The 25,201-nt window shown below is 51.0% G+C and overlaps 4 protein-coding genes and 1 long non-coding RNA gene across 9 annotated transcripts in view; 1 reads left to right on the forward strand and 4 right to left on the reverse strand.

Annotated features, from left to right (window-relative positions):
• The window catches only part of HOXB4 (homeobox B4), a 31,466-nt gene extending 14,476 nt beyond the window's left edge, over positions 1-16,990 (reverse strand). Inside the window, exon 1 of one of the 2 annotated variants that reach the window (XM_064636776.1) lies at positions 16,857-16,990. The gene's annotated coding sequence lies outside the window, so the exon portion shown is untranslated. Of the gene's footprint in view, positions 1-711; positions 985-16,856 lie in introns of those variants that run through there. The other variant, XM_064636777.1, reaches the window with a different exon arrangement.
• LOC135403106 (uncharacterized) overlaps positions 1-17,134 on the forward strand; it is a 29,604-nt gene extending 12,470 nt beyond the window's left edge. The window contains exons 3-4 of the long non-coding RNA XR_010425309.1: positions 11,799-12,101; positions 16,127-17,134. This is a non-coding gene — a long non-coding RNA (uncharacterized LOC135403106). The remainder of the gene's footprint in view (positions 1-11,798; positions 12,102-16,126) is intronic.
• HOXB5 (homeobox B5) lies at positions 2,008-5,155 on the reverse strand. Its single transcript, XM_064636778.1, has 2 exons — positions 4,219-5,155; positions 2,008-3,220 (listed from the first exon to the last, which is right to left on the reverse strand). The coding sequence occupies exons 1-2, from the start codon at positions 4,766-4,768 to the stop codon at positions 2,973-2,975; spliced, it is 798 nt and encodes a 265-aa protein (XP_064492848.1). The 5' UTR covers positions 4,769-5,155; the 3' UTR covers positions 2,008-2,972.
• Positions 7,084-16,996, reverse strand: HOXB6 (homeobox B6). 3 transcript variants are annotated; one of them, XM_064636782.1, is made up of 3 exons: positions 16,857-16,996; positions 9,496-10,083; positions 7,084-8,225 (listed from the first exon to the last, which is right to left on the reverse strand). In XM_064636782.1, the coding sequence occupies exons 2-3, from the start codon at positions 9,902-9,904 to the stop codon at positions 7,966-7,968; spliced, it is 669 nt and encodes a 222-aa protein (XP_064492852.1). In that variant the 5' UTR covers positions 9,905-10,083; positions 16,857-16,996; the 3' UTR covers positions 7,084-7,965. The 3 variants fall into 3 exon arrangements, with proteins under 3 accessions (XP_064492852.1, XP_064492854.1, XP_064492853.1); XM_064636784.1 differs by having other exon boundaries at positions 9,496-9,662; positions 16,857-16,990; XM_064636783.1 differs by lacking the exon at positions 16,857-16,996 and having other exon boundaries at positions 9,496-11,812.
• Positions 17,135-19,424: 2,290 nt separating the features above from the next.
• On the reverse strand, positions 19,425-25,134 carry HOXB7 (homeobox B7). 2 transcript variants are annotated; one of them, XM_064636786.1, is made up of 3 exons: positions 24,902-25,134; positions 23,254-23,539; positions 19,425-20,453 (listed from the first exon to the last, which is right to left on the reverse strand). In XM_064636786.1, exons 2-3 carry the CDS (start codon positions 23,492-23,494, stop codon positions 20,200-20,202), a joined length of 495 nt encoding a protein of 164 aa, XP_064492856.1. In that variant the 5' UTR covers positions 23,495-23,539; positions 24,902-25,134; the 3' UTR covers positions 19,425-20,199. The 2 variants fall into 2 exon arrangements, with proteins under 2 accessions (XP_064492856.1, XP_064492855.1); XM_064636785.1 differs by lacking the exon at positions 24,902-25,134 and having other exon boundaries at positions 23,254-24,180.
• Positions 25,135-25,201: the final 67 nt, after the last annotated feature.

Consider the following 25,201-nt stretch of genomic DNA (forward strand, 5'->3'; position numbering starts at 1 on the left):
GTATTATAAGGGGAAAAAAAAACCCACAAAACCGAAATCCAAGAGGAAAATAAAATAAAATAAAACAAAAATTTAAAAAAGCCCTGGGTCGAAAAAAAACCCCAAAACAACCAACAACAAACCCAAACCCAATCCCTCAAACCAACCAACCAACCAACCAGCCCCGGGCTCTGCACAGGCCGAAAGGGGAAAAAAAACAACTGCACACATTTCTTTGGCAAAAGCAGGTGGAAAAGAAGTAAAATGCGAAGGTGGGAACAACCTGAGGAGCACGGGCAGAGCAGAGCTGGCCGAGATGCAGAGGCGTGGGCCGGGTTTGGGGTTCATCGAGAGCAGCACAAACCCCCCCGAACCACCTCCAGCAAACGAGCCAGAAGAGCCTTTTCCCCCCAAACTTTGGCTGAAGCGCCCGCGGCCCCCGGCGAGGGCAGGATGGAGTTTGCTTTGGCCATGATAATGAATCTTTACAGATTTATTTTTTCTCTCTCTCTCCATTTCTCCCGCTCGCCCAAAGTTTTCCTGGCGGGCCTGGAAGCCGGGATGGGAACAACGCGATTGCGGCTCTCGGGAGGACGAGAATTAGGACCTTGTGAAAAGCGAGAAATAAAGCTCCGAAAGAGAGCCAGCCCCTCTGTCCTCCCCGCTCAGCCTTCAGCCACATCCAAACCCTTTTAAAACAGTTTAAGCAGATAATATTTCAGAAGGACTTACTTTCAGGACTCCAGTCTATTGGCTCCCTGGACTGAAAACTGGACCCGCAAAACATGTTCCCTGCAATTGCAACGTTTATCTCATCTGGAAAAGTGCTCACCCATTGCTGCCCCTTACAAGCCAAACCAAGCAGTTAAAGTGTCACTTAACATTCTAGAGAATGTGAAATATATTGTACATTGTCAACTCCCCAAAACCATAAAACTAACTTTATGGACCTCACGTGACTTTTGAGAGCCAGTGAGGGGTATCTGTCTGAGGTCTGGGCGATTTTTACGATCTAACTTCTAGATAAAACCCTATCCATTTGACATCTAAATGTCATACCCACTTTTGGTATAGTTTGCTATTGGTAAAAAAAAAAAAAAAAAAAAAAAGGAGAGAGAGAGAGGAAAGAAAGGAAAAAAAAAATACCAAAGGAAGGCGAGCAAATGGTTTGGGATCTGACAGTCCACTTCACATCCCTCTCAAAATCACTTAAGAAGTACCTAAACAGTGGGAGATTAAGTTTGGTAAGTTTTAAGCTCCAACTTTACTTGCTGCGAACAGAGAAAGCCTGAGCCGTGTTGTAGAGATGTCAGTGGCGTTTTGCCAAATCGAGCGACTTTAAAGCGAAGTATCTCGTGCCTTGTTGGATTCCCTGGGTAGCGAAACGGCAACATTTGCCATCTTTGATGATGTTAAATTGTCTGCGGCCGAAATGCCTCGTTGTAGTGGCAGGAGTTAGAGCTGCGAGCTCTTATTTACGTGTTAAGCCGGAGCCTAAAGAGGTAAAAGCACAATAAAGCGAGGGCGAGGAGCAGCGGAGAGCTGAGCTTAGCCCAGAAATGTGCGATTTCCAGGCGCGTTCCGTGTCTCTAACCCATCTCTCCCCCCCGCGATCCTCTCGAGCGCAGTTTCGCGTGGCCGTGGCTGTGTCTGTGGGACCTCTGGCTTTGGAAAGGCGCCTGCTTTAGATGCGACAGTTCCTCGGGACGCGCGGGAATCTGCCGGGGAAGGGCTTTGGTGCAACTCGGAGGACTCAGAGCGGTTCTGGCGGTGCGGGGTGTCGGGGAGGGGGTGGGGGGGATATCTGGGTTGTTTTGGGGTGAGGCGGCGTTCGGGGCAGCGCGAAGCCTCGTGTTTTATCCCCGCGCGCGGGGCCAGAAAGGTGGGGTTTGATGTGGATATTCGGGGTTTGGGAGCTGCCAGGGGTGCCCAGGAGAGGCTGCAGCTCTGCCGAGCGCTCCCAGCCCCGTGCCAGGCGTCTCCCCGGCTTCGGTCCCCGGGCTCGGGGATAAAGTGCGAGCGGGAGCCTTTGTGAGTAGGAGAAACGTTTATTTGACTTCGAGTAAAGCTACAAACAAATACAAAAAGCTTATTGGCAAAGTACTAACAGGCAGCTAGACATGACAGATGCCATTTTTACACATAACATTGCATTCACTCTGCCCACTACGACCCGGCTATTAGTCACATCGGAAATATTTCTAGTATTTACAAACATCAGAGCACTCCATTGTTGGTCCGATTTTATACATTATTTTTTTTTTCCTCCTTTTAATAGTGAAGTTTAGCCACGTCTAAGAGTACGTCTCGGAATCAGCCTGGGATTAGAAATCCTGGCCTGAAGTTTGGACTAAAACACAGACTGGACAATTTTAAGACAGAAAGATACAAGAGTTGCTTCTTTTTTTTTTTTTTTTCTTTTTCCCCCCCCATTTTTTACATTTTTGTTTGGTTTTTTAGACTTTTTTTTTTTTTTTTTTCTGCGACTGTAGTGCAGGAACCCCCGATTTTAGCTTAGGCAGAGAAGAACTCACCCCAAAGCAGTAAACTCAGAAAAGAGGGGGGAAAAAAAAATCCCAACAAATAAACAAACAGTCGTATCTGTTCTCAATTTATAAATAAGTTATAACATTTAAAGGGCTCACAGAACACATGCTGGCTTTCCAGAAAGCATCAAGAGAGCACGGACACATAACATTTATAAGAACAACAAGAGCATGAGGAGCATCTGGAAATAAAATTTAATTAAGGAAAAAAAAAAAAAAAGATTTTTTTTTTTTAAAAACAAAACCCCCAAACGGAACAAGACATGAACTCAGTCCTGGGACAACGGTACCATACGAGTCGTTTTAGAATATCAACAACATGCCGAAAAGAAGGTGCCTCACTGTACAGTACTCGGGAACTAAGATCTGCGGCGCTTTATTTATTTATTTCCGTGATTTCTTTTCTCGCCTCCTCTTCTTTCTCCTCGAGAATTCCTCCTCGAGGATTTATGGCTGAAAGGCGCTGCCCGCCGAGGCCAAGCTCATGCTTTTCAGTTTATTATCCTTCTTCCATTTCATCCTCCTGTTCTGGAACCAGATTTTGATCTGGCGCTCGGAGAGGCAGAGAGCGTGAGCGATCTCTATTCTCCTCCTGCGGGTGAGATATCTATTGAAGTGGAATTCCTTTTCCAACTCCAGGGTCTGGTAGCGAGTGTACGCTGTCCTCGCCCTCTTCCCGTCTGGTCCAGTCATGTCTGAATAACACGGACAACAGCGGGGTTTGGGTTTTTGGCTTTCTGCTAGAATTTTAGTTTATTTTTTTTTAAGGTTATTTTTCATTTTTCTTTTTTTTTTTTTTTTAAACCGAGGTAAAATATTCGCCTCGCTCCTGCAGCTTGGAAAGCTGCTTATTCCCCAAATAACACCCCCCCCCTCGCCTCCTCTTTCTCCCACACCCCCAGACACGTGTAAAACCCCCCACCCTTGACCCCTCCAGAACCGACATTCCCGACTCAATATTCATAATTTAACCGGAGGAGCGAGAGCCTGAAATCTCCCTTTTTCGCCTCTGCCTGGGGGTTTGTGGGTCTGTTTGCAGGGAACGTCAGGTTTGGTGCTGCTTTCTTGTCTCCAGGAGAAAAACCGGGAAGGGAAGGGGAAAGGAAGGGAAGGGAAGGGGGGGGGGGGTCGCTATTCCCCGTGTATCCCCTCGCAATTTGGGTTTTGTCAAGAGCAGATTGTCAAGAATCCACCCGGCAAAATAAGAGTAGGAAAGGGCCGAGAGACCCATCTGTGCATATAATGCCGTTTTAATGGTCAATTCTTTCCTTCCCCCCCCACCCCCGAGGAACACCCCCTCGCCTCAATTTTTAAATTACCTTCTCCCACCGTCCCCACAGTGCTACGAGCTTAAAATAAGCGCCCCTTTCGCGGTGAGAATAGCGAAACTAAAATAAAATCCAGGGCCCCCCCCCAACCCCCCCTTCCAGGCGCCAGAGGCAGCTTTAAAGCAGCGATCAGAGCAAGAAATACAAAAGCAATAAATAGCTGCGTTTCTCATCAAAGCGCCTCCACCGAATAAAAGGAAGGAGAGGAAAAAAAAGGGAGCCGGGTGGGGGGGGTGGGGAGGGAAAAAAAAAAGGGGGGGGGAAAGGGAAAGGAAAAAAAACCCAAGAAACACGAGAGAAAAAGAGAGGGGGTGTGCGAAAATAAACAACGACAACGACAACGACGGAAAAAGAAGTAGCTGTACCATGGCTAATGTGAAGTTTCCTCATCCAAGGGAATATCTGAGGTGCCTGCCCTTCTGTCGCTGCCGTGGAGGTCGCGATGGGCTCTGCCTGCGCTCGGGGGATGCTGCTGCTTATTGGAGTGCCCTCGTCGGCTCCCGAGGACGCGCTGGTCTCGTCTAGTTCTGTGAAATTTGTGTTGGTGGTGCTGGCAGAAGTAGCTTGGTCGGAGGGGGACGGGGCGGGTTTGCCTCCATGGCTCTCGCTGTTGGAGCAGGGAAGGGAGTCGGGAGAAGATAAGGAGCAGCTTGACGCCTGTCTAAACCTGCTCTCCTGAGCTGGAGAAGGGAAACCGCGGGAGCTCTCCCCCACAGCCCCAAAGTGACTAGAGGAGGCTGAGCGGTTGATGCTAAGGTCCATCCCATTGTAGTTGTAGCCATAAGAGCTGGAATGCATGGTGCTTGAATCTCTGTAAGAACCGTTCATGGAACTGCCGGTCCCATAATTTAGTAACTGATAGTCGGGGCCATTTGGGTAGCGCCCTGAGAACGAGTTTACAAAGTAAGAGCTCATTTGGGTTATTTTGGAGGGCTTGATTTGTGGCTCGTGGTCGTTATAACCCTGTGCTTGACGATTTATGATGTATTAATGAATTATAGCGATGCACTGTACTTCGTTTTTGCTATGTATGCGGCCAAATATGGGGGGAGGGTGGGGGGTGCGTTTGGGAATCACGTGCTTTTGTTGACCAGTCGTAAATTCTCACTGATGACCTCAAGAGGTAATTCATGCTCTATGGTTACAAATAATGACGAGCGCGGAGCCGTTTAGGCCCGGAGCCGGTGCGCGGGCGCCCCAAATCCCCGGGCGCGCCGGCGCCGCCATCGCCCCCCACCTTGGCGGACCGCGCCACCTGCCGGCAACCGGGGGGACCTGCACCCCCTCCGGGGGGGCCCCCAGACCCCCCAAACCTCCCCCGGCCTTCCCTCTTTTCCCCCCCCTCCGCCCCCTCTTTTTTTATATTTTTTTTTTTTCTTCCCTTTAAAAAAAAAAAAATTAAAAAAAAAAATCGGCACAAAAATCCGCGTGTGGCGGTGAAAGAGGTCGGGGCGGTGTTCCGGCCGCTGCGTGGGTCTTCTGGGCTTTTTTTTTTATTAAACTCTTTGATTTCCTCCTTTTTCTATAAAAAAAAAAGCAGGGGGGAAGTTTGGGATGAGGCGCCGGGAGGGTCTTCTTCTCTCGTGGTGATGGAGCAGGGGGGCAACGAGGAGCTGCTTGTCGAGAGAGCGTGGGGGTGCTTTGGGGGTCGTTCCGGAAAAAAGTCGAGGTTTCTCGCGCGTTGAGAGTGGGGGCAGCGATGAGGTCGCACCTTAATTCTGGAGGGGGAAAACAAAAATTAAAAAAAAAAATAAAATAAAAAAAAAGAGGGGGGAACGTGGCGGGGGGGGGGAGAAAGGAAAAGGAGGGAAAATCCGGCCGGTGGAACTGGTCGACAACGTTGCTTTTAGGATGTTCTTGTTCCTGAGCGTTTCGCCTCCTCTTTGGGCACAGCATTGTGGTTTTTTTCCTTTCCATTTGTTTAACCTGCAAGGAACATTGGGGAGCAAAAGCACCCTGAAATCGGTAAAAACGTTGGGAAAGAGCTGCGCTTTGTTAAGCATTACTTTCTCTTTTTTTTCCCCCTTCTTCTTCTTTTTTTTCTCTCTCCTTCTTTTCTTTCTTTCTTTTTTTTTTTTTGTTCCGAGGCAGTTTAGGAATTTCGCGTGCTCGTCTGCAACTCATTGGAAATTATGCGCCATATTGAAAGTGACATATAATTATAATAATTACGGGCAATGAAAAGCGTGGCAATAATAGTAAATGTCCTACAGCTGTGAAGCTTCTGCATGAATTGATTTTAGAAGTGACTGACATTAAAGCAGCTTGTGGCGCGGGGGAATGCATTCATACATAGGTATTTCTGCTGGGGAGCGGGGGGAAAAAGGGGTTGGGAGGCAGGAGATGCTCTTTCGTCGCGTTTTCCCCCCGCGAAGCTGCAGAGAACGGGATCCGGAACGGGCCGGGCTGCTCGCTGGGTCGCGGTCCTGGATCCCCGAGCGGGAAAAGCGGGTCCTTTCGTTTCGTTCCCAAAAAAACACCGGGCAAAGTTTGGCTGCTCGCACGGGATCCCTCGGCGCGGAGCGGGGACGGTCCCGTCCCGTTCCCAGGGAAGTCCCGGCTCTCCCGAGGAGCCGCTGGAAACGCTTCCCAGGGAAAAGAAAAATCCGCTCTTTCCGAAGAGCTCCTTAGATTTAGTCCAGATTTTTTTTTTCCTTTTTCGCACCCCACCACCGCCATCACCTCAGATGGACGCCGGAATCCCCGGAGCTGAGAAGCTCCTCGTTTCTCGGGGCCAATTCCCTGGAAATCTGGACTTTTTTTTTTTTTTTTTTTTGCGATACACTTCGCTTTGATTTGGGGCTATGAAGTGAGGGACCAGATGTTTGAAAGATGCTAGGCAAATGTTAGGTATCTTTGGGAGATAAATGAGAGCATATTTTTGCCCGTTTCCTTGATTTATTATGTATATGGAGAGCGTTTCGTCATAACTCTTTGTACTGTAAGGAGAAAAAAGAGCGCTACTAAAGCAGAATGTCAGCGAGGAAATACTATTGGTGAAAGGTCCTCCATTTGAGATTAGACAAAAAGAGGGAAAACCAGATTTATCTCTCCACTGTAACTTCCGTGGGCTCGGAGTTGCTTGTCCTTGCAGATTAGGAGACATTGTCATAGAGAGGGAAAAAAAGGCTTTCTTTACAACCCTCTGCTCCTTAAGAATGGCAAGTTCCCCTGGAAAAGGGAAAGACAACAACAATAAAAGCGATAATAATGACAGGGGGGGTTGTGCGTGAGATCGAAGACTTCGCTTTTATTAGAGAATTCCATGTTCATACCTAAGACAAACTTCAAACACAACACGTACAAAAAATTAATAAAATAGAACTTTCTGTTGTTGCTTTTGCGTCCTTTTAGGTAGTACTCGTTCTTTCAGTAGATTTTTCCTTTTTTTTAAAAAAAAAAAAAGAGGCAAAAAAACCACCCCAAAACTAATTACAAAGACCCCAGGGCTTGATTAATTTACCAAAGGAGAAAAAAAATAAAGGAAAAAAAATAAAAACCTATGTCAACCGTGCATGAAACATTTTTACAAAATTAGGACAATAAACACCCCAAATGACATATATTGCAGCACTTCCATTAAATACAAGAGTTAGCAGATTACTAACAGTGACACCAAGGGTAGAAACACGGCTAGGAGTCCTTGTTTTTTTTTTCTTTTTTTTTCTTTTTTTTGTGTCTTTTCTCTTCCCCTTTCTTTCCCTCCTTCTCTCGCTCTCTCTTCGCTTTTTAATTATTATTATTATTATTTCATTTCGAGGGGGAGGAGGGGGGCGGAGTGGGAGGGAAGGGAGGTCTAGGAAGGGGAAAAAAAAAAGAATTCCAAACGCAACTAGAAGCCTGATTTCTTTTGTTGTTTTTTGCTGGACACGACAGATCACTGGGAATACGAGTCCATGGCATTGGTGGCCCAAACTTTCTGGCTGTTGCCGCTGCTGCAGAGGGCTTGTCCCACCAACGTGCAGGTTTTCCCTGTCCCCGCAGCCAGCCCACACCCCCCTCATCCTCTCGGCTCTCACACTCCCTCACTCACTCCCTAATTTCTCCTTCTTTTTATGTTGTTTTTTTTTTGTTGGTTTTTTTTTTGCGTGCGTTTTTTTAAATACTACTTTTCACTCCGCCGCTTTCTCCTCCTCCTCCTCCGCGCTGAGCTGCGAGGAGTTGAGCAGTTTGTTCTCTTTTTTCCACTTCATGCGGCGGTTCTGGAACCAGATTTTGATCTGCCGCTCGGTCAGGCAGAGGGAGTGGGCGATCTCGATCCGCCGGCGCCGGGTCAGGTAGCGGTTGAAGTGGAATTCCTTCTCCAGCTCCAGCGTCTGGTAGCGGGTGTAGGTCTGGCGGCCTCGACGGCCGCTGGGCCCGAAGGAAGAACCTGTGACACCCGCGGGAAAAAAAAACAGCAGACAAATAGGAGACACGTAGGAGACAAATAGAGGGAAAAATCGGGGGGAACAGGGAGGGAAGGGGGGGAGGAGAAGGAGAGCAAAAAGAAGGGGGAGCCCCGAGGTTTGTGGGGCCGCGGGGAGGGCGGACGGGGCTGTGTGGCCGCTCCCCTGCCCTCCCAAGGTTTTGGCCGACTCCAAATTCAACCCTGCGAGGGTCCCCCGGCCGGGCCGCGCCGCGGAGGAGCCGCGCGGGGAGGGGGGTTGAGGCTGCGCTCGCCGGGCTGGGCAGACAGGGCGAGATCTATCTTAGCCCGGCATGAAAAATCGCAAGGTGTTCTCGGCATCCCCCCCCCTCGCCCGCCCTCGCTATTTTCCACCCTACCGGCAACTGTAATAGATCTGAGCATTTAAGCAATAATGAAGTGGATCGATCTGCCCAAACTCCGCATTAAAGAGGACACAACACTTTATGTCCCTGCGCTAATGGACATCAATTTGGGACTTAAAAGGCAACAAATGCATCTAAACACGGGAAGGAGGGGAGTGAGCCTCTATTATTTTTTCTCTCCCCCCCTCCCCAGTTGTTTTGGTTGTTGTTGTTTGGTGTTGTTTTTTTTTTTTTTTAATTCTGATTGAGGAAACAGCACTTAAAGAAGTCATGTATCACCAGGGGGGAAAAAAATAATCCTCCCCGGGCAGACTTTTCATTACGTGCGAATTTCATTAAAAATGTAACCGGTCTCCCTTCACGTATTTAAACACTTTTTATATTATTGAACTCCGGGTCGGGTAGCCAGCGAGAGAGGGAGCTGCGTGGGGGCGTGGGTCCGTGTGTGTGTGTGTGTGTAAAGTCATCCAGACCTGATTTAGAAAAGATATCTCCCTGTGCGTGGGGGGGAAAGACAGAGACAAATCGTTGTAGCTGAGTGACACGCAAACTGGAATGTGGAAAAGAGAAAAAAAAAAGGGGGGGGGAAGAAATACTGTATTGGGATTTAAATACGGGGCAAAGTTTTTAGCTCGGGGGGAAGGGGGGTGTCGCTGGGAGAAAATACTTCGGCGGTGGGAAGTTTTGGTGCGTGTCAGGAGCAAGTTGGAGCCTCTCGTGTCTCCCAAGTTCCCCGCTGGAAGTTTGGGCTCTAAAGTGAACCTTATTCCTGCTTCCCTCGCTCGCTCGCTCTCTCTCTCTGGCGGTTAACAAATAAGAAAGGGGGGGAGGAGATTGATGTATTTATTTCTGTAAAAGAGTAAACTCACTATTGCAAGAGTTCATCCGCTGCATCCAGGGGTAAACCGGGGCGGAACACTTTTGCTCCTCGCTCTCTCCGAACACAGTTTTGCTCTGCGCGCAGTCCGACTTGCGCGGCTCGGGGGCGAAGGGCACCTCGTCCAGGCTGGGGGGGGCGCACGGAGGGTCCTTCTCCCTGAAAAAGCCGCCGGCCCCATAGTCACAGGCGGAGCCGCGGCTGTAGGCTCCGTTGCTCTGCTGGTAGTAAGGAGAGGAGGTGTAGCCCTTCTCCTGGACGCCCGTGGCTCCATAGGTGCTGGGGTAGTGCCTCAAAGGATCCGCATAGCCCGAGGGATAGAGCGGGATCTGTCCCAGGAAGGGCTCCTGCCCCGCCGCCAGACTCACCGGGAAGGTCGAGTTGACAAAATAAGAACTCATTGGAAGGAGCCTCGCCGTCCTTTCCCGGCTTTATGATTTGTTGTGTTTTATAGTCCAAGTGGTTTAGCTATTAGTAGTATATCGGAGATTGGGTTTTAGCTGAAGGGAGATGGCGTGGTGCCAGCGAGGGACACAAGGAAATACAACCATCTGATCATGGGCTGACCAATAGCAGGCGCCTGAGGTTGCAAAATAGCACCCATGAGGAGCTGAGATTGCACCAGGGACCCTAAGAACAAACCATCCACCCCCTTTTCCCTCCCTTTTAAACAACAGAAATGCACCCCCTTAACCAAATATATAATATCTGCCGAAAGAAACATTCCCGGCGCGCTCGGAGCTTCATAAATAAATAAACGTGTGTTTTCCACCCCCCTCTTCCCCTCCCTCCCTCCCTCCCTCCCCCGGAGCTCGGTGCGGGGGTGTGCGAGCGCCCGTCTGCGCGGCCGGCGATGTGCGCGCCTATATATATATATATTTACACGGATAGAACCCGGACAAATACCCGCTGCAAGGGGGGGATGTGGGGGGAGGTTAATTATTTGCATTCGGAAAACTTCAGCCCCTCGTGTTCGCAGATCGTCCTAAAACGTCCGGGTGCTTCGCCAGAGTTAAATAAAACAGGAGATGGGGGGTGGGGGGGAAGGAAAACACGAAATAAAAAGTTTTTTGTGCGAACTTTGCGAGGAGGGGATCCCGCCGGGTCGGTTGAGTTAGGTTTGCTGTATGGGAAGAAATCGGTTTTGACAACTTATTTCGGTTCGTGCTTGTCTAATTACCATAGATTAGCGCTCCCCGCTCAGGAAAGCTGCGCTCGATTGAACCCAACCTTCCCTTTGCATCCATCGCATCTTTCCCCTTTCTTGTTTCCGCCAAAGCTCCGGATTGGGAAGATAAATGGAAAATCGAAGTATTTCCTTTATCCTTTGCTAAATCCCGCTCTCCTCCCGTGTCCGGCACCGCATTGTGCCCTCTTGCGTTTTTTTGTTAATACCAAATCTATGCCCCGACCTTTCATGGCTAAAAAAGAGCCTTGGCTCGCGGTCCAGAGCTGAGTTTATTGATTGTTGCCGATCGAGATGTCGCTGGAGGTTTTTTACCGAGGGCAAAGCTGCGCCGTGCCGGTGCCTCGGAGGTGCGCGGGGTTCGCATCCCCCCCTTCTGAGCCCGTCCGCCCCACAAAACACCGATTTTTGCAAAGTTCAAAGGCTGGAAAGGACGACAGCGAAAGTGTCGAGCGGTTCCCGGCCACCCACCCGAAAAGCTCCACTTTGCTCCGGGTTTTGCCGGGTTCGCCGGCCGGAGATGGGCTTTGCTCTACCTGCGCATCCCCCCCTCCAGCTCCTCGTTTGCCCGAGGTGGAGCTGGAGCTCTGCTCGCCGCCTGCTTTAGATTTTCCGGGGGGAAAATCAAAAGTCGTCGCGCGGGAAAACCAAACCAAACCAAAAAAAAATCCACCTAAATTGCCCCCCAGGACCGTGCCCCGCTCCTTGGCGTTTTCTCAAGGGTTTGTTTCCTGTCCGAATTTGTGACCGTCTGTCCGTCGGGTCTGACATGACGCACCTTAGAACACACATTCCCCACTGCTCGGATCTGTGACCGTGTGCGCTCCAAATCTAGAATTACACATCTTCCACGGGGGCTGCAGAGCTGCCAACGCGGCTCTCTCTGACCGAGCTTTAAGTATCTACGAAACCGGGATCTTGTTACGAGCTAATTTATTTTAAACATCGTGTTTACAGCAGCAAAGCCAAGATTGTTTCATGCCACGGCTGCAATGAACATTTCGACTGAAACGTAATCCTTATAATTCAAGGAAATAACATGCAAAGGAAGTAGTTTTCCACCCTCCACCCCCCTCTCTGACTGATATCTTTTATATTTGTTCTTGCAGAGTTTCCCTTTGTGTATGGAACGGACCCAAACTTACGTAGATCTGCTTTATTGGCATGCGAGGAAAAAAAAAAAAAAGTGAGATTGAAAGGGAACGATGACTAGAGAAGAAGGAAAAAAAAAAAAGAGAAAAACTCGGATGAGAGCCCGAAGTTTCCTGCTTTGCAGGAGCCGAACAGCTCCCACATCTGATTAGAGAGTTACGCAATATTTGTAGCTCTGCAAACCCAGCGATTATCTGGCAGGAGTAGCCCCGCATGCAAATTTTTGGGCAAAGAAACGGGATGTCCCGATAACTCGACGCGTGAGTACATCCGCTGAAAATGTTCGCTCTCATATTTTCTCCCACTTCTCGTGATTGCTCCGCAAACACATCCCTCCCAATAGTCTGGGGGAGGGGAGGGGGGATCTCGTACCCCCCGATCCCAAAACTGCTCATTGCAGTAATTTGTGGTCGAAACAGGCGCTTCACGTGGTTCGACGGTCAGTGTTTTAAAAGAAAATAAAAACGCTCTAATCGAAGGTGGCCGCTCGCTAATCGCTTATTGCTGACGTCTTAGACGCGCTATAGACAAAAAAACTATTCCTCTTAGAAGGACGCCCCTATAAGTGGTTATTTGGGGGAGTTTAAAAAGAAAACTTGGTTCCCAAGGTGGGAAAAAACCCCCAAAACAACCAAACAACAAACCCAAAGCCTGTCGCAGTTTTCATCTTGCGGAGGGTCAGGCCCGCGGTCTAATTGATTTGCCACCTATGATACATGTAAATACGAGCAGGGGTCTTAAACCGCACTAAATCTCCGAGAATTGAATGTTTGAGCGCAGCCGCGGGTTCCACTCCCGGCTCGGCTGCTTTTAAAAGCGAAATTTTAAAATCTAACCCCCCGGGTTGTTGGTGTGGCTGTTTCACAGGCGCCCTCCCGCCCGAGGTCCGAAGTGAATCCGAGCCCGATTTTGCGAATGTATTTTCTTTGGACGCCTCTGACGCCGGCTCAGCCGGGGGGGCACAGACAGGAGCAATAACGGCCGGGGCCAGCTCACACAGTAGCCCTTAAGTTCCACCGCTCTTTGAGGGCACCGACGGGCGTATCTTTCCTCGATTTTTGGCCTCGTCTCCCCAAAAAACAGGCACGAGGTTTGCCAAGGAGGAGCCATAAAGCGGGGACCCCAGAAGGTGGTCTAACACATGGAACCGCGCCGGGAAAGGCGGCTTTCCCCTCCTGACAGACATCACTCAGCTGCCAGGGTGTAAATAAAGATAAAGAGAAGTATTTACGATATGTGCAGCCCCAGTTCGCCGCTCGGCAAGGTCCCACTTTTTGTCGCCTGGCTTTTCTGGCCGGCGGAGATCGAGCCCACCGAGCAGAGCCAGGCAGATAGATGAGGGGATTAAAACAACACCCAAATATTTCGAAATGCAAACAGAACAGAGCGCTGCTTGTCTGGGAGCTAAAGCCGCTGAGAACTTGGTAAAAAAGTTCAGTGCAGTTGGTTCCAATAAAAAATGAAACTCTCTTTTTTTTCCTGGGGAGCTGGAATTCCCGATCCTTCTGAAGTGAGAACACAGCGGGGGTTTCCCTACCGAGGGACTTATTGCAGCCATAAAGTCAAGCCAACACCACGAAAACACTTGAAAAAACCCCTTGTTCTTGGAACTCAGACATAGAGAGACATTGGCAGCAGTGAAGCCTCCCCTGTAATGCTCATGCACGCCCAAAATCACATCGGAAAATAAACCCGACGGAGCCGTGAGCTGCAGGGCTGCAGTATTTAAAACAATGACCCCCGAAGGTGTAAAAAAATCCGCGCAAAACCGCCTGAAACTTAATTTCCAGCAATGCAAGTTTAATTTACCTGACTTCCCGTGCAGTGCATAATAACCTTGTTAATGGGATCTTTGAAAAGAAGCAATAATAATCTGCCATTGTTCCATTAAAGAGTGCGGCTAATTATTAACAAAAAGGGGAAAAAAAGGGGGGAGAGGTGGAGGAGAGGAGGGGGAGGCCAGAGGGAGAGAGGGACGCTGAGGGAGTCAAAATGCACCCAGACCCAAATATTTCCGCCAAAGCAGCTCCCGGGCAGGGGAAAGGGGGGCTGCTGGTCAAATAACGTGGGGAAAGCAGGGGGAAGGAGAGGAAAAGGCGAGACGGATCATGTCATGCTGGAAGCGAGTGCTGGGGGGTGTTGGGAATTACAGCATGGAACAAGTTAATCATGGCTGTTGCTGGTCAAAAGAGAGAAACTTTTTTTTTTTTTCTTTTTCTTTTTTTCCACATAGTCCCTGGACATCTCACTTTCTTCAAGAAAATGTCTCTAGTCTAGACGTAAACAGTTGCCAGGAAACTGTGTGGCAGAAGGAGAAAACGAGAGGGAGAAAAGCGAGAGGGAGGGAGGGAGAGGGAGAGGGAGAAACCTTTTAAAATAACAGACGCGCATTGTCCCTTCAAAGCCTACAGTAACTTAAAAGTGATCCGTCGTCTGCCTCTGCTCCCAGCCCTTCCCCGGCAACCACCCCAACCCTGACATGTCTTTGCCAGACCCCGGCGAAATGACCACCGCGAGCAATAAAGAAATAAAAGCTCCTCTGCCTTTTACGAGGAGCCGCGAAGCGCCCCCGCCACCTCCACACGCACCGACAAATCCCCCCCCGAGCCTCGCACGCCACGATCCCAGCGCCTTTTCCAACAGCTCCGCCGGGGTTGGCGCCCAGCAGCCCCCGAGAGGGCACCTCTCATCCCCCGGGGGCGCGCACACGGCTGGAGGGGTGGAGGGAAGGATGGATGGAGGGATGGAAGGATGGAAGGATGGATGGATGGAAGGATGGGAGGCGATGGATAGATTTGGGACAGCTCGGGGGGGGGGGGGTGTAGAGATGCATCAGACGCCCCCATCTCAGCGCATCCTCTGGATATGTTTCCAGGCGCTTTTAGCCTGTGGATAACGTCCGTCCGTCCGTCCATCCATCCATCCATCCATCCATCCATCCATCCATCCATCCATCCATCCCCGCATTTCCCTGCCTAAAATAAAGCGCCTCCACCGCCCGGGGGGGCCGCGCTGCGGGGAGAGGGGAGGCCCGGCGGGGCAGGGACCCCCTTGGTGGGGCAAGGGCCCCCCCGGCGGGGCAGGGGCTGCGGGGGAGCCCCCCGGGAGCCGCGGCCCGCCGACGGTAGATGGCAGCAGACGGCGGGGAATGGGCGATCCCGCAGCGCGGCGGCGGCGGCGGCACCGGGGGGGAGGCGGCACCGGGGGGGGCCCTGCCCGCCCTTTCTGCCCTTCTTATTCCCTTCTCCTAAACAAACCGGCGGCAATGCCGGGAGGGGGGACCGGCCAGGAGCAGTTCAGCCCCCCCCGGTCACCATCAGCCCCCCCCGCATCCAGCACACGCGGAGGTTCCTCGCTCGCCCCGTCCCGCCCGCACCGAGGTGCGCGGTTTCCACAAGTGGTTGCCCGGCATAAAAACCGGCGTAAAAGCATTTCGGAGCGAGGTTTACAAACTAAATTATTGATTTCTAATCCCCCCCCCCCTTACGAATAGGAAAGAGAAAATCCCGAGCGAGGAGAGATCGGGGGGGGAAAGGGAGAACAGGAGGTTGAACCCGCGTTCATTTTTTTTTTTCCGCCCCCGTGATTGATGAAAAATGTAACAGGTTCGGGAAGAAATGGCTTTTAAAAATGTCTTTCTGTTTATTACTTCCACGGCTCACGATCATTTACTCTTGTCCGCACAATATTCAGGCGCAGTCAGTTTAGATGAGATAAATCGTCACGTCATAAAATGGTTTATGCTTAAGTAATGAATCTCCTCTTGCTCAATCTCGCTACACATGCACAGCTCTTGCATTATCTTATTTAAAAATCACCTCGTAACGGTAGCAATTAGTTCTACATTTCAAAATATATTGAAATATTGCGAAAGAAAAAAAAAAAAAAAAGACATTTAAAATGACGGGCATCTCCGGAATAATATTTTCCTAGAGGAAGGCAAACGTTAAGGTATCGGACAGGAAAGGAGAGCGAGATTTGCACATAACCCGGTGTGGAAAAGCCCCGACACACCGCGGGGCTGAAACCCAAGCCGGTATTCCGGTCGGGAAAGCCGTAAAGCCCCTTAACACTGCAGAACGCAATTAAATACGAGGAGGTTTTATTGCATCGCAACGTCAGCTTCATTTGGGAGTTAAAAAAAGAAATTACAATGAGAGCGCTGCGCTTTGGGTTGGCTTCATTCTTATTATTATTTTTTTTCTTTTTTTTTTTTTTTTAACTCCCTCTTTTCTTTTTTTTTCTTTTTTTCTTTTTTTTTTTTTCTTCACCAACTAATTTCCAGAACCTTAATTCCGGGGACTGCCGCGAACTGCCCTCGCCGAAGAAACCACCCACATAATAATGACCCTGGAGAGCAACGCAAAACCCAACTGGCTTCCACACAAACTTCGCCAAATTACTGGGCTCGCCTCAAGACAGGCAAACTGGCAAGAGATTCTGCGAGGGGGAACAAAATAAAACGCGACAACTGCCCACAAAGGGTTTGGTATTTTTTTAAAGGCGCTCTCTAAAAGCTTCCGTCACCGAGCTACTGCAAACCCCTTCATTCCGACTCTACTGTCTCCAGGTGACCTCACAGGCTTCGTTTTTATCCTCCCCACACCGTTATTTCAGTCTTCTCTCTCTTTCTTATTTCCCTTCTTATATTTTCCCCCTCTGATTCCGTCTCTTTTCCTTTCTTTCTTGTATTTTCCTATTTTCTTTCGCTGTTTCTTCCTCTCCTTCTCCCCGTTTCTTTCTCTCCATTCTCCTTTCTCTCTCCCTTCCCTCCTTCCCTCACCTTTGCGTTGCACATTTTCGGGGGAAAACAGCACTGCAACCGATTTCCACCAGCCCAAATTTCCTCCAGTGCCTCCCTTCTTCACCACCCCACCCTTTTCTTTCTCTCCCCCCCCTCCCTCCCCGGGCAGAAGGAGATGGGGAAGGAACCAGAAAAGGCATCTTGACAAACGCGTTTTCTCGAAGGGAAAAGGATAAAAAATTAAACGAAGAGAAACGTGCGATTCCCTTACCTTTTGACGTCCATTTCTGTGGCATAAGGTAAAATGTTTGGGGAGGGAGAGACAGCGTTTGCTTATCTGTTAGCTGACAAATATTGTCCCAACCTGAGAGCCGCCGGTCGCCTCTCTGACTTGTGAGAGCTTCTTGCATTTCTGTCATTTGCATAGAAAATGGAGTAACTTCCCTCCGTGAAAAATGATCGCCTCCACTCCGTCCAGAATCTCCTCTGCCCTTCCATTATTACTGAGATTCCAAAGCAGCGGGCCAATTAACGGAGGAAATTTTTTTTTTTCTCTCTTTAAAAAAAATTAACGATAATAATAATAATAATTAAAAAAAAAAAATCCTGTGTAACTGCTCAGCTAGGCGCGTGTGTGCGCGGAGGGTGGGTGTCTCGGCGTGGTGTGGATGTGTGCTCAGGCGGCCCCCCCTCCCCTCTCTCCCCTGTTTTAGCCCTATCGAGCTTATACACAAAAGTAAAAAAATGTAAAGAGGCGAGAGCCCTATAGAGGACACTGATCCGACCCAAGGTGCAGCGGACAGAAGAATGGTGCAATATAACCACATGGGAAATAATAAAAAGTTCATGTTCACGGTTAGCAGTCCACATGACCGGCTCTGGCCAATCCCAGAACCCAGCCACTCATAAAGTTCTATCACAAAGTTGTAAATTTTCATAAAACAACAAGGAATTTATTGCATTTCTTCATGACCGGTTTAACAGCAGTCTTTTTCTTAGCCGCCATCTTCTTTTTTTTTTTTTTTTTTAAACACAAAAATAAAGGAATAGGAAAAGGGGTTCGGGGATTTTTTTTTACACCCCCCCCCCCCATTCCTTGGTTGGATGCGGGGCCGGGGGGGGGGGGGAAGGAGAAATAATCGAATATCTCCTCTCGCTGTGAACAATAAGAGCCCCCCCAGAATAAAGAGCTCGAGGTCTGGGTTGGCTTTTGAAGGGGGAAAGGCACAGTAAAACAGTGGGGTTCGCCGCGACTTTGGATGGCTCTCCCCCTTTTTTTTTCTTTCCACGCCGTTGGGATCCTTTCTGTCGAAAGGGGCAATTAGGGGGTTCCGGGGAGGGGGGAAATAAAGGCGATAAACGCGTGGTCGGGGTGCCCACGCCCCGGGCAGAGCGGGGCCGGAGGGGTTGGTGCCTGCGGGGCTCCCCACGGCCAAAACCCCCCCCGGGGACCCCGCCCGGGTCCCCCCGCGACAGCTCGGGGGGGGGGGCGGGGGGTGCCCCGCCAAGGTGGGTGACCCCACCCCTGCAGCCCTGCCCTGCCTTTAGCCCAGCGCCGGCACCACCCGCGGCGCCTTTTTGCCTTGGAATTCTCCCCCAATTCCTGCTCGCCCCCCAACCGCAGGAGCGAGCAGGAGGGGGGGGCGGGAAATTTCTGGAATCGCTTCTATTCCCCCCCCCCTTCCTCCTCCTCCGCGCTGCGCACCCCGCGCTCCCTCCAAGTGCCCGCACCAAGGGGATAAAAAAAAAAAAAAACAAAAAAAAGGAATATTTCCCTCATTTTCCCTTCCAGCGGGAATTTCGGGGCGCCAAAAAAAAAAAAAACCCGAGAGCCGCTGCTCTTGGATAACGGGGCTTCCCATGATCGGGATCTGCGGCACACGCGGGGGCTTTGACGTGGCACCTTCATTTTGGGCAAAAAACCTGCCCGGGGACGCGCCTTCGCTCGGGGCGTGAAGTCCTCGGGGCTGGTGGGTGGCGAAAAAGCAGAGAGGGCAGGAGGGAAGGAGGGAAGGTGGGAAGCTGCCACCGCCAAGTCCTTCCAGATCCGACCGCTTTTTTTTTTTATTCCCCCCCTTCCCCGGGCATCTTTTTTTATGGAATAAATTCCGTGGAGCCTCCGCGGGAGGATCCGCGTCTTTACTGCGCTGTAAATAAACAGCGCTGGGAGGGGGGGCGAAGGAGGCGGATGGTGCTTAAATTTACTCCATTTACTCGCCTTTTGTTTGGCGTTGTTGATTTTTTTGTTTTGTTTTTTACGCCCCCCCCCCCTCCCGGCGTTTAATTGCTTTAATTTATTTTATGCGCGCTTTGATGCTAAACGTTATTTGGCGCTAATGAAAAGAGTGGCGGCCCGCAGTAAAGCCGCTGAAGGGAGGAGGGAGAACCTTAAAAAAATAAAAAGAAAATAAAAAGAAAATTACCGAAGGCGCGGTAAAACAGGTTTTCTGTAAATTAGTTACGAGAAGAAGAGAATTAAAATAAGGAGCGGAAAGGCTATTTGGGCTGATTCCGAGTTCTTTACGTTCCTCCTTTTCGCTCTTACCTTTCTCAGGAGCGGCACCAGCGCAATCACAGAGGGAGGGACAGAAAAGAGACCAGCCCGCACTTCGAGAGCCCCGAATATCCGTTATTTCTCGGTATATTCGCCAAATATACGGGAAAAAAACTCAAATATTTTGAACGGGTTGTCCGTCTCAAAGAAAAGGATTGAAATTTAGGGGCTGGATGGGGGTAAAAGGATGTTTTATCCCATTTATTTTGCACGGGGAAAAAAAGGTAATTCAACCCCCCGTGTGTTATCTTTAATAAGAAAAGGGGAACGCGCCCAACGCCTTGGTGGATTACTGGAGATTTCCCTTTTATTTCGAAGAATGATAATCACAGACAAGGAAAATAATAATAATAATAATAATAATAATAATAAAAAAGCAACGCGTCGCCATTAAATAATTTGCTACTTTGATATACAACATTTTACGTAGCACGATATTAATTCCTCTTCTTTTCCCTTTTCTTATCTTTCTTTTTTTTTTTTTTTCCTCCCCCCCCTTTTAGAGACTTGAACAACGAGGGAACCCAGGTAAAAATATACACAGACCAAAGAGCATAGCAAGGAGAAAAGAACCACAGGGTTACAGGGAGAAGGGATGATAATAATCCATATTCTGTACAGGACTATAGAGGTTAAGTGTGATTTGCATTCAGGCTTTCAGGTCACATTTTCTAAATCAAAAAAGGTGCTAAAACACGACCACGTTACTTCTTTACCAAAAAAAAGTACACAGCGAAGTACAAACGGAGATTTACAAATTACCGGTACTAGAGGAAGGCTCACATAGAAAAATGTGTCTATTCTGACTCTAAAGCCACATTTAATAGGTAGATATTCTATTGTAAAAAAAAAAAAAAAAAGGACTTTAATATAGGTAGTATTTTTTTTCAGTGTCAGGAAACACGACGATTCACTCCTAGGGTTTCGAATTCTTTATGCACTTATCATTTCTCTATTTTTATACATAGTCTTTTTTTTTTTTTCCCCGTGCCTTTCGCCCTCTCTTCTTCCCGCCCGGGATTCCATCCACGTTTCCTGCATCCACCTCTTCTCGCCCCTCTCATTCCTCCTCGTCGTCCTCCGCGTCTGGTTTCTCCTGGCCGCCGGAGCCGGAGCAGGCGGTTTTATTCTCTTTTTTCCACTTCATGCGCCTGTTCTGGAACCAGATTTTGATCTGTCTCTCGGTGAGACACAGCGCGTGGGCGATCTCGATGCGTCTCCTCCGGGTCAGGTAGCGGTTGTAGTGGAACTCCTTCTCCAGCTCCAGGGTCTGGTACCTGGTGTAGGTCTGGCGGCCGCGTTTTCTGTCCGTGCCTGGGAAATAAAGGCAGACTGGGGTCAGCCGGGGGGTTGGGGAGATGGTTTTGGGGCCGCCGGTTCCCTTTGCTCTCTCGCTTCCCTCTCTGGGTGCAGCCTGGCACCGACCCAGCCCCTGCAGTGCCACGAGGGGCAAAACCCTCGGAGGAGCTGCACGACCTGGGCCAGCCCTTCTTTTTGATTTGAAATGTCAACTCCTGCTGCTCGAGGCTTTCCCAGCTCACCTTCTGTGTCCTCGGCCCCCCAAACCACCCCAGCTTTAACTTCCTTTCCTCCTGGGAAAGCGTGCAGTGCTTTTTTTATACGTGTGCCCGTGCGTGTCTCCCAGCGAACAACAAAGTTCAGAAAGTTTCCTGCCCTCCTATCCCCGGTCAGACTCTGAGTTCCTGCTTTAATTTCAGTTTAGACACCAGAAAATCGGGATGCTTGGCGAATAAATAGAGAAATACAGCGGAGCAGAGCGACAGAGACATCTGCTACCTACAGCAATCCAACTATTTGTCCTCTCTTAAAGCTGTCATCAGGATGCCTGCTTGGAAGGTGTGCGATGGTCTTAATCATTTCAGGGGATGTTTTGGGCCCTGGGGTGACTTCTGGGGCTCTCAGAGAGGCTTCTCCCGCCCAGGTTGCTCTTTCTGGGGGGTGTGCAGACGAGAAGTGACCCAACACTCCCCCCAGGCCCCCCAGCACCCTCCAGCCGCCTGCGAGCGGGGTTTGGAAAGGGCCCAGCTCCTGATTCTCCCCTCCACCCGACATTTCCTGGAGTCTGATTGGAAATTATTCTACAATATGGTGTTTGTGATCCTGGCTCTGTGTCCCGTGTAAATGTTGTGTGTGTCTGCAGCAGAACACGTTCTTTCCCAGGGCAGTGGGGATGGTGAGCAACCCCCGGCCTCTCCTCCACACATTCCACCGGACTCCTCTTCTTCTTCTCCCCTCTTTGCCCCCCACCCCAGCCCTCTTTCTTTTTAAAAGAAGAAAAGATCCAGTCATTAAAAGGAAAAAAAAAAAAAAAGGCAAAATAGCCAGGCTAGCTGTAAAGTAAAAATGTGCAGGTCGTGGAATGCGGGTTGTAAAATCCGCTGAGGGAAGAGCCATAAACTGCTGCTGAATAGGGATGACAACTCTATCTCTGCTCGCTGATGAAATTCCACAAGCGGGATCGCACAGTGGGCACGGAGGAGCCCTGGGAAAGGGGGATGGGAGGGGGGACCCCGTTTTTACGGCCCAGGCCGGGTTTTTCTGGTTTTAGGCTCAGCAGATCCCGGAGCATCCAGGGCTTTTCCGAGCATTCCCCCCGTTTCCAAACCATCTCCAGGGCTGATCCTCGCAGCGTCACGGGCTAAAAGAGGGGTGAGCAAGGGGGGGGCTTCTTAAATCTAAAGTCAGATAAAAGCAGAGGTGAAGTGTTTACGACCAGAAATATTTGGTCTTTGATAAATCAACTGCAAAAGAGGATGAATTATGGAGCAGGTAATGGAAAGAACTGACCACCAAATAAGTGTGAGGGTGACTCCTGCCTTTAGAAGCAGCTCCACATTGGCTGCTCGGCTGTTTTCTTTCGCCTCTGCCTCGCAGGGAGGCTGGCCCGCACCCCTAAGAAGGCCTTTCCCGAATTTTTTTTGGCGGTGGAGAGCGTCTCGCTCGCAGGGGATGATGCTCTCAGGTCGCAATCCGGCGGCTGGAAAATGAGCTCACGCCTTCTCCCCCTCTCCCAGCCGGGACAGCATCGCCTTTCCCCCCCCCTTCTGAGGATCGCACGAGTGTAAACAGCACCACGCGTGTGCTCGGACACGGCCCGGGCTGTTCCCGGGGGGACAAACGTGTTCCCAGGGGGACAAACGTGTCCCGGAGCTCCGGCCCGGCCCCGGAGCGCCCAGTGCAGGAGGGCCCGGGGGGAGCCGGGACGCCCCGGGCCCACTCCCGGCCAGGGAAATGGATATTTATTGAATGTTAATTGACATTAATACCCTCAGACGGAGCGCGGCGGTGACTGAAGGCGGAGGGTTTGAGACCCGTGTGCGGGGGCAGCGTGACCCGACCTGGGCCGGCCCCGAGGACCCTCCAGCCCCCCCAGCAGGGCCGCGCCGAGCACCCCAAGGTCCCCAAAAGTGCCCTCCGCAACGTGTGATGTTTTGGGGACGCAGCTAAACGTGCCTCCCCTCCCCTTATCCATCCCTCCATCCCTCCCTCCATCCCTCCGGATTCCGGCCGGAGCGTCACCGCTCCGGGAGCGGAGCTTTGGGCTGAGGAGGGGCCGCTGTGCCGCCGGTTCTGGGGGCTGCGCTCGGTCCCCGTGTTTGGGACGCTGCGAGGGGCCGGCGAGCGAAGGTTTCGCCATCTAACAGAAAACAACCCGAGCCTGCAAGCGCTTCCCATCAACAGTTCCCTTCAGAACCCACGTCTCTACCTACGCGGGGGCAGCACAACCTCCAGCCTGTAAACACCGGAGGAGAAGGGGCTGGCCATCATTTCTGCCGCTCCGTCTGTCCCCGCCGAGACAAACTGCCTTTTGCACGGCACACACGCGGCCCCGGCAGCACCAATAAATATTTAAAGCTAAAAGGATGGCTTTCTGGAGGGGGGGGGGCGGAGGGGGGGTGGTGTAGTCGCTTCTCTGCCTCTCTCTTTTGAAGATGCGTTTTCAGTGAAACGTCACGAAAGGAGTTGGGGACAATTCCCCCCTCCCCCTCCGCCCCCCCCCCGCGCACGCCATGGAATAATTTACACTCCCCCCACCCCCTGACCCCCCTCCCCCGACCCCGCGCTCCTCTCCTTTCGGGAGGCCGGGGCTTACCTGTGCTCCTCATCCAGGGGTAGATGCGGAAGTTGCTGCCGTCGCTCTGCAAATCTGAGTCCCTCTGGTCCGTTTTGCTGCAGTTCTGCTTGGAGGCGTCCCCGGGGCACATCATGGAGAGGTTTTGCTCGAAAGGGGCACAGTGCATGTTGAAGGAGCCGGGCTCCAGGCCGTAGCCCGAGGAGTACATGCCGGGGGGCTGGGGGTGCACGGCGCTGCCGCTGGAGTAGAGCCCGGGCATGGAGGCGGCGAAGGGAGGCGTGGATCCGGCCCCATACCCCGCTCGCTGGGTGTTGGAGGCGAAAGCGCAAGAAGTTTGCTCGGGGAAGACTCCGGACGGGAAAACCGAACTTGCGGCTTGATATTTAGAAAATAAAGCATTCGCATAATACAATGAACTCATAATTTGGCCGGGTGATTTGTAGGTCGGGACGTTTTAGTGTCGGTTTTACGAGGTACCGTGATATATTACGGAATTAGAGTCCAGATTTACACCAAAAAGGAGCCTTTTTCCTCCCGGCCCTTGTGACGCGCGGGCACGTGGCTGCTGCGGCGCCAATCGCCGCCCGCCCCCTCCTCGGGGGCACGAGACTGTGCGGCTGGATTTATAAAATATGATAAATAATTGATGCGATATAAAACCCTCCAAGATCTATGCTGGAAGGGGTGAAATTGTGCTGGAGTCGATAAGCAACCTGTAATCAGTTTTCAGCTCAGGCCGAGGGGAGAAAGAGAGAGGAAAAAAAAAAGGGGAGGGGGTTAAAAAAAGCACGTTGCTGATAAAACAGCGACTCCCTCTCGGTCTCTCTCTGCTGGAGGAAAAGGAAGGGAGCTCTATTTATCCCTTTATTGATCCCGTCTAAAATTCCCTCCTTCACACCATTTCCTCGGCTCCGAGCTACTTTTTCACGAGACTGTACATAATTCCCTCCTCTCCCCCCTTGACCCTCGCTCCCCCCCCCCCCAAAAAAAAAAAAAAAAGACAAATGTCTCATTGATACCTAATAGTTCCAGGCTTCTGTTCCCCCCTCCCCAAATGCCTTTCAGCTCTATATCTAATTTATTCCAGTGCCACGGGCTTTGAGCTCCGTATTGAGCTGGCATTTGCTTTTCTTGTGGCGAAAAATAAAGAGTGCCCAGCTCCCTTGTTTGGCGTGTCAGCGGTTCTGCGGGGCTCAATTACAGGCAGGAGTCAAACCTTCCCAGCTGGCTGATTTGCTTTCTGCTGGAGAAGCAGAGAGACCTTCCAAAATGGGATCTGCCTCGGGTTTGTTGTGGTTTGTTGTTTTTTTTTTTTTAAAGGGGAGGGGGATGTGCAGAAAGAAAAGGTTTGCAGGCAGGAAAAGCAGACAATGGTGGATGTGCATCTGGGGTTGTGCCGGTTCTCCTCTCCCAAGGTTATGTGCATCCCCGCGCTCCTCTCCGGCCGAGAGGCGAAGGAGCAGAGAGCGGCTCAGCTGCGCCACTGACAATGTGGGGTTGTTTTTACGGCGAGATGAGTGGGAGGGAAGGAGAGGAAAGGGGACCCAGAGCTGGGCTGCGTCTGGCGGGGGCAGCGGGGAGGGCCCGGAGAGACGGGGAAAGGAGGGAAGGGGAAGGGGAAAAGAAGAAAAAACCCCAAACCACAAAGCAAACCGAGCCACGTTACCTCTGGAGGAAGGATTTCCACCCAGCCTGCCGAGCTGTCAGCGGCCGGGAGCTGTTGGGAACAACAGCAGGAGCAGGAGCCATGGCAGTCGCCCCGGCCCCCTCCTCCCCTCGCCCGCGGCTCGCAGGCAGCAGCTCCCCGGGCCCAGCCCCGGCTCCGGCCGGGCCCGCAGCCCCCGGCCCGCGGCAGCTCCCCGGGCAAAGGAGGTCTTTGATGGCCACGGCCGCGGCTCCGACACAATTGACTTTTATTTCCATTCTATCGAAGTGGTCCTGGAGGAAGCGGAGCGGGGGAAAAGAA

Source organism: Pseudopipra pipra, chromosome 26 (genome assembly GCF_036250125.1).
Source record: "Pseudopipra pipra isolate bDixPip1 chromosome 26, bDixPip1.hap1, whole genome shotgun sequence".
Lineage (NCBI taxonomy): Eukaryota > Metazoa > Chordata > Aves > Passeriformes > Pipridae > Pseudopipra > Pseudopipra pipra.

Coding starts and splice junctions, on each gene's coding strand:
- HOXB5 (XM_064636778.1), bottom strand. CDS start 4,768: ATGAGCTCTTACTTTGTAAACTCGTTCTCAGGGCGCTACCCAAATGGC. Junction 3,221..4,218: donor GAAACTTCACATTAGCCATG/GTACAGCTACTT, acceptor CGTGTTATTCAG/ACATGACTGGACCAGACGGG.
- HOXB6 (XM_064636782.1), bottom strand. CDS start 9,904: ATGAGTTCTTATTTTGTCAACTCGACCTTCCCGGTGAGTCTGGCGGCG. Junction 8,226..9,495: donor GCGGATGAACTCTTGCAATA/GTGAGTTTACTC, acceptor CGGGTGTCACAG/GTTCTTCCTTCGGGCCCAGC.
- HOXB7 (XM_064636785.1), bottom strand. CDS start 23,656: ATGAGTTCATTGTATTATGCGAATGCTTTATTTTCTAAATATCAAGCC. Junction 20,454..23,253: donor CCCCTGGATGAGGAGCACAG/GTAAGCCCCGGC, acceptor TTTATTTCCCAG/GCACGGACAGAAAACGCGGC.